Here is a 7,118-nt window from a genome sequence, read left to right as displayed (position 1 = left end):
TCAATAGACTTGGAAGAGGAAGCGGAAGGCTCAGATAGTGACCAAGAGGAAGGCTCAGATTGCTCCGAATGATCTCAGAGTATTTTGGCATGTTAGCTTTGTTTTGTAATGTAATGTAGTTATTGTGCTTTCAATTTGGAATTGAATGTAATGGAATTGACCAGTTTTTATGTTAACTGTAAAAAAGTTCATTTTATGGATCAGTTTTTGGGATGAAATGGAATGTAAGAAAGTTATTCTCATGGATCAGTTTCAATGTTGGTATTGAATGTAAGAAAGTTCTTTTTTTTGGGTGGAATTGATCACTGTATAAAAGTTCTTTTTATGCCCGAGCACTAGCCTTGCTCCGAATGATCTTAAGTTTCAATGTTGGTAACACTTGATTCATTAGGTGCTGAAAAATTGAGTTTTAGAAGTGCTGAAATTGAGTTTTTGGAATGCCGATGTCCGTGTCGTGTCCATTCAAAAAGGTAGGTTTTGAAAAAAAACTCGGCAAAGTCTCCTCTATTTTTGGTCCTAACCCGACGTCTCGCGTCTCAGTCAATACAACAATAACAATAGGCACCACATCAGGTTATGCACAAGTCCATGATAGGCATTTCTCATTCTAAATCACCATTCATAGGCCACATTCACAACAACTAAATAATGGAAAAGTGAATAGAATAGAATTCATAGGCATATTAGACAAGTGAAGGATATGTACAAACAAGTAGAAGAACACCAGAAAATATGTATAAACTAAATTTTTATTGAAGTTCTAATGTAATTACATCATCTGAGTATAAGTTACAAAATTCATCTCTCTAAACAAAATTCATCTCTCTGATGATGCATCCTTCCCTCTTCCTGAAGGCATGAGACTTTTTCAATTTGCAAAGAAATAGGAGCATCCAATTTTTCTTATAACTTCTGACATAATTGTACAATCCACTTTTCTTGCTTCCCATAAAATCAATCAAATCCTTCATTGCTATCTTTGCGTCATGAAGATTATCATCCGCATTGCATTTCCATCCCTTGACATCAGTCAAGACAACAACCAAACGCATTGTCAAAGAGCAAAAACTTTTCTTTGGATCTAAAATTGAAGAAGAATAAAAAGATCAGTACATCAGCAGCAAAATCATCTGGCAATATTAGAAAACAGAAAACGGAATGAGAAAGACAACATAGTTTAAAGCATCATTGCTACATTCATACTTAACTTCCTTTTTCCAATAAGAAGGACAACATAATTGAAAGACCAGAGTTTTACTATTTGCTAAAAAACAAAATTATTCAACATCCTTTGAATGCTACATCTTTCTTGTCATAATGGTAGTATTAAACCCCCTGGAGCGTATAAACCACAAAAGCAAACAAAATTGCAAGGAGCATGGTGTTAGTAGATCCACTTGATATTGGATAAAGATATAATTCACCATCTGCAATTTTACCTTTCTACATATTGACATGGGATCATTAGAATAAAAGGGAGGATATCCCATAAGCATTTCATTCATAATAGCACCAAGCGACCACATAAAAAAGCACCAATCATAAGTCTACTAGAAGTCTAAACCAAGCGTTCACCATTTTGTGAAGTTCCATTAAAACTGTTTGCCCATGAAAATCCTTCTCTTCGAGAGTGCTGCAATCTAAGGGTTTACATAGTCCAAAATCTGATAGACTCAAGTGACCATATCTATCAAGCAGCAAGTTATCAGGCTTAATGTCTCTGCAGCAGGCGAAAAAAAGGAATCCGATTATCTGAAAGTAGCAATCACAATAAAACTTTAAAATACAAATAACATTTATACATCAAACACTGCTAGTTACGAACCTATGGATGTAGTTATGCTTATGAATGGATTCAATAGCCAAAACTGTTTCCGCAATGTAAAACCTGGCCTCCTCTTCAGTCATTGTATCCTTTCTCATAAGCAAAGTCATCATATCTCCACCACATAGGTATTCCATGATCACATACAAAAACTCTTCATCTTGGAAAGAACAATATAGTTTGACAATGCAATTGCTATCCACCTTTGCAAGCAGATTTCTTTCAGCTTTCACATGTTCAACCTGAAGATTTGAAGGATAGTCGGAGACGCTCGAAGTATATAAATGACAGAACTTTGCAATATAACAACTGGTATGGATGGAATTTACAACCTAACACATGTTATAGACCCAATAATCAATGGGAAATAATGGTATACTAGTGGAATTCATGTTCTCCAGTAAAAACTTTGCAATCCAATTGTATATGGCTGAAACAAACCCTAATTTCGTAGTGGACCACAAAAAATCCCCAATTTCGTAGTGGATCACAAACCCTAATTTTTGGGGGTTTCAAAATTTTGAAACTCTAATATGGAGAATCTAGGGCTCATCTACGAAGAGAGAGAGAGAGAGAGAGAGAGAGAGAGAGAGAGAGAGAGAGAAAGAGAGATGCGGAGACAGAGAGGGGGGGAGGGAGAGCGTTACCTCGACCAAAGAGAGGGGTCGTCAAGCGTGGGTCGTCAGTGGAGAGAGAGGGGCGTCGTCGGCAGGGACTGAGCTCGTTGGTCGGAGTGGAGGGAAGGTCTGTATCTGACGTGAGAGATGGGAGGAGAAGGGGGAAGCGTGTAATTAGTTTTAAGTATGGGCTGGGATTTAATCCTAGCCCTTGAAATAAAGGGCTGACATGGGGTGTTTATTTGGGTGTTTGTTTGGTTGTCTACGGGTCCTATATATATATATATATAGTATAAAGGGTCATGTACATAACGCAAGGATGAAAACATAAGTATAAAAAGTGGGTGGGATGAATTCTTACATGGCATGGCTAAAGAGGATGATTATTTAAATTTTCCTATACTTTTAGGCATCATGTTTTGTTATACAAAAAAAAAAAATGAAATTTGACTGGGGGCGCGTGCCCCGGTGTATCGGTCCTTGCCTGTTGCGTGTGGTGTTCTCCTCTTAGAGAAACTTTTCATTTCTTTCTTTGTTTCTAGCCTGTAATGGGCTTATTTCGTAGAGTTCTGCTACCCACATAGACAATGGGTACACAGATTCGACACAAAAATTTTGTGGGGCCCATTTTTGGGTCGCACAAAAATGATCTGATCCGTTCATTAGTTTTAAAATATTGGTTTGAGGGTCGTCGAAAAAAATTAGCTCAATATAATAAATGTAAGTGTTTGATACAACCTAATAACTTTTTATTTAGAATCTCAAATTAAAATTCCAAACGAAAAATTGGGAAAAGCAAATGGGTATGACTAATCTGTGCTTCCAAAACAATTGATGTATGGGTTCGATTTGACGGGATTTTGACTGTGGTTCGGGTCTTGTTCCTTCTTACGTCACTCCGTGCTCTGACCTCCTGACCCTGCAACAAGTCACTAGGATTGTGGTTGCCCAGTGACCCTCCGACGATCAAGTTAGATGTAGGGTGAAGTGTATAGGTCTAGGGTTATGATAGAATGACATACCTCTCTAGGTTAGAATCCCTTTGTATTTATAGACCTCGGCTTGCTCGGCCTCTAAGCTAGTGCGTGGAATGTATGCTTGAGTAACCACATTAGTGACGTAGGGGATAAAGCGGTTACGGAGCACATAGCCAAGTTAGATCCCAATGATTACTCTATTGCGTAACCGCATGGACCCTCCTGGAGTAACCTTTACTTCAAGCAGCCTCGGGCAGTCGAGGTCAGGTATGCTCCGCGCCACTAGGCAGTGACAGGGCCCCGACCGAACCCTCCTTACCGAACGACCTAACCGAGGGAAACACCACGATCCTCCAGACTCTCATGTCAGATAGCAGGACGACACCCTCGTGACGGCTCGGAGCAACGCGGCTCGGTATGACAACCGAGCCCTATTTTCGGAGCCACTACAATAGCCCATCAACTCGTTGGGGCATCACTTTCGAGCTCGGGCGAGTTGATCATGCTCGCGAACTACCACACTGTCGGAGCCCTTCATCCGTACGCAACCGAGGCGGGAAGTGGCCTCGTCAAATGTCAGACTGCTAGCCCCAGCCTTAGGAGCCACGTGTTGATCATCGCCAGGCTGTTTCATGCTAGAGGTACCTCGGCATGTGTCGTGTCAGTTGATTGGTACGAAATGTCCCTTTGAGGACACGTGTCAGTCTCCCAATGGCTCGGTGATTGACGCCCCGACTCACGCGCAGGCTTTTCGGTACAGACTGTTCGATTACTGACACGTGTCAAGGATCCAATGACTCAGGGTGAGAAGCTTTGTTTCCCGCGCGCCTCTTCAAATCTTATCTTATAAATGGGGTGGTTAGAGAGAGAACGTCACTTCCTTTCTCTCTCTCTCTCACACTCTGTTGCTGCCGCCGCTGTTCTTCACACTCAATCGAGTCTCCATGTGATTTGGTGTCAGATCTTCATACGAATCTCAAATATGTTGATCCCCCTATGTCAATCTCCAATTTTTGATCATTTTTCCATGTTTTTCGTCATTTTTCGCATGCATTGAGACGGAGACGCCATCCGCCGCCGTCTAGAGCATGGCCGTGCACTATTCACAGCCCTATTCATGTTCTTCTCAACGCGTATATTCTTCCCGAGACATATCTCCTTCCCGAGGCCATCGAGATAGTTCCTAGACCCAGGTGTTCTTCCCGAGGAAGGATATCTTGTTATTGCCCAAGGCCTAGAGGTTCCGAGGAGTGATGACCATCCCGTCCCGAGCATTAGGTCTTTCTTTCCCCCCAAGCATATAGCTAACGGGTCTTGCACATCCCTTTTTGCTAGGTAGGGCGAATGGTCGTTGAGGTCTCCTCGGACAGTTGCAGTAGCTCGGACTCCTCTCTTATTGATGAACAGATACGCGAAACCCTTCGGCTCCAAGCATTCTACCGAACTCCATTCGATTTTATTGAGACCTTTGATCCTCTGAGAGCCTCGGGACTGGTTATAGCATTTGTCCCTTAGGAGTTGGACGCTCTCAAAACTTCAAATCAAGGACCAAGGCCTTTTGCTAATGCCCCCGAAGAGGTTCGGGGACAAAGGAGGGTGGTGAGATCATGCCCTTATCGGAACTAATTCTTTAGCGGTGCACCAGGTGCCCTCGAAGAATTTAGGAGGGTTTACAGCATCCACCCAGATGTCTAGGTTCGATTGCTGCCAACCACCAACCCCCATCAACTACCACACCGCCTGGGAGAGCTGATCTTCTCCCTCATGGCCATTATCGATGGCGGGGTCAAGTTCCTCCTCCACAAGTTCGTGCTCCGGGTGCTTCGGACCTTGTCACTTACCTCCTCCCAGCTCTCGGTTAATTCTTATCGGGTCTTCACTAACATCATAGAGCTGAGGAGGCAGTACAACTTGACATTCGAGCTGGAGGATCTCTCCGAAGTATACCAAGTCGGGGTCAACCGAGACAACGATCGATACTACCTTTCTTGTCGGTCGGGATATGAAGAGTTCCTGATCGATCATCTACCTGACTCCAAGGAGTGGGCGAGTATATACATCTCGGTATCCAGGAACTTTATGTTTGGGCCTAGTGAAAACCTTGACACTGGGGCCACGGTTCAATTCGGGACCGATACACCTAGTCGGTAGATTCCCTTCCTCCAAGCATTGCATGTTTACATTCTCCTTTGCATATGTTGATTTTTCCTTTTCTTTTTCTCTAATGGCATCTTGCAGTTGAATGGGTCATGCAAGACTTTCAGAAGAGGTCGAACCAAGCCTTAATCAACGCTACCTACGCTATCCCTCTTACAAGCCGATTCGCCCCGAACCTACTTGGCTACGTCCCAACTTATACAAGCTTCTTGACGAAGAAACCGAGGCAGTAAGGGTTTCCGAGGGTAGGCCAATGCTTAGCGATTTTTTAATCCTAAATTAATGGGTTGCCCCAAGCATAGGTTGGAGATCGACGTAGCACAATATCCTGTAAGACCGGAGTCGAATCCACAAAGTCGGTGATGTGTGCTGACTAAAAACTCGGGTTGTAAGAATTTGAATAGCTCTTAGGTAGCCACCCCTTGTTGTTAGATGTTGAGATTAACTAAACTTAAGAAATTGTTTGGTTTTCTTAAATAATTAAAAAGAGGTACGGTCGTAGGATTCATAGCACTCGCAATCAGTCCCGGACTTATCTGCTCCATTTGGTGTTCTTGAAAACGTTCGACTTTAGAGAGAAAAAGATACCTCGAAAGATGCGAACCTTTATGGTTGCCATTTACCTAAGCGCAGCGGAGAATGAGTTTTGGTCCCCCATTCCCCTATTCCCATGGGTTCTGACAATGCTCGGGTTCGTCCAACGGAAGTGCTTTAATAACCTAAAATTGCCTTTTCATTTTTATTTCAAAATAGGAGCAAGACATGTCCGACCTTGCCATGGTGTGCTAATCACCCCACGACCCTACCTATACGACTACTCACTATGTATTGAACAAGAAATGCGAGAAACCCTAGTTTGAAACATGCTTCTAAATACGAAATAAACAAAAGAGTACCAACGAACAACTTTAATGAAGGACGAAAATTAACATGAGTTACCGGAGTGCGAGTACTCGAACTCGAACAAAGCTTCAAAAACTTGAAGGAAAAAGAGCTCCCGAAGAAAAAATAACGTAATCTAAAACTGCAGACTAATATTCTGAACAAATAATCATGCAAGTATAAAACTCCATTGAAATAATAGTAAAAGATTAAACCCCGAAGCCTTCGTCTTTTTCTGTTTCAGCCGTCAGCCCCCAAGGTAGTGTCGAGGTGCCGCTGACTCTCATTTTTTGTTTCGGCATTCCAGAAGTCATTGACGGCAGCCTCGTTCTTTCTTTCCTCTGTGGGAATCCCCCCTTGGGCCAAAAACCCTTGCTCCCTTTATAATAGTTACATTGCCGTGTAAAACTTGGGCCCACAAGCCAAGTTTTAATTCTCCAACATTAGCCTATAATCAATTTTGATCTAATGATTAATATTACGAGCTCAACAAATTTCGGTCCGAATTGAATTTGCTTTCTAGGTGAGCCCATCACTTGAAATAACTCTCAATTTAGATCTGTAGACCATTTTCGCTCCGCGAGTCCTGAAATGCAATTAACAAGTATCAAACCCCAAATAGCGCATTAAATGAACATAACAAGCCTAAGTTAGGGGCCT

General features: G+C 42.4%; 1 protein-coding gene across 1 annotated transcript; it reads right to left on the bottom strand.

The window, feature by feature from the left end:
- Positions 1–806: 806 nt before the first annotated feature.
- On the bottom strand, positions 807–4,053 carry LOC131331061 (uncharacterized). The gene is made up of 6 exons (XM_058364885.1): positions 3,937–4,053; positions 1,826–2,157; positions 1,576–1,720; positions 1,333–1,443; positions 1,196–1,211; positions 807–1,081 (listed from the first exon to the last, which is right to left on the bottom strand). The coding sequence occupies exons 1-6, from the start codon at positions 4,051–4,053 to the stop codon at positions 807–809; spliced, it is 996 nt and encodes a 331-aa protein (XP_058220868.1).
- Between the last annotated feature and the right edge of the window lie 3,065 nt (positions 4,054–7,118).

The sequence above is a fragment of the Rhododendron vialii genome, chromosome 1a (assembly GCF_030253575.1).
Source record: "Rhododendron vialii isolate Sample 1 chromosome 1a, ASM3025357v1".
In the NCBI taxonomy this organism is placed as follows: Eukaryota; Viridiplantae; Streptophyta; class Magnoliopsida; order Ericales; family Ericaceae; genus Rhododendron; species Rhododendron vialii.
This window is presented reverse-complemented; position numbering and strand designations above follow the sequence as displayed.

Excerpts from the sequence above, each read along its gene's own strand:
- LOC131331061 (XM_058364885.1), bottom strand. The coding sequence starts at position 4,053 with ATGAAACAGCCTGGCGATGATCAACACGTGGCTCCTAAGGCTGGGGCT. Across the intron at positions 2,158-3,936 it reads TGAAGGGCTCCGACAGTGTG|GTTGTAAATTCCATCCATAC; the intron begins GTAGTTCGCGAG and ends AACATGTGTTAG. Across the intron at positions 1,444-1,575 it reads TAATGGAACTTCACAAAATG|AAAGGTAAAATTGCAGATGG; the intron begins GTGAACGCTTGG and ends GTCAATATGTAG.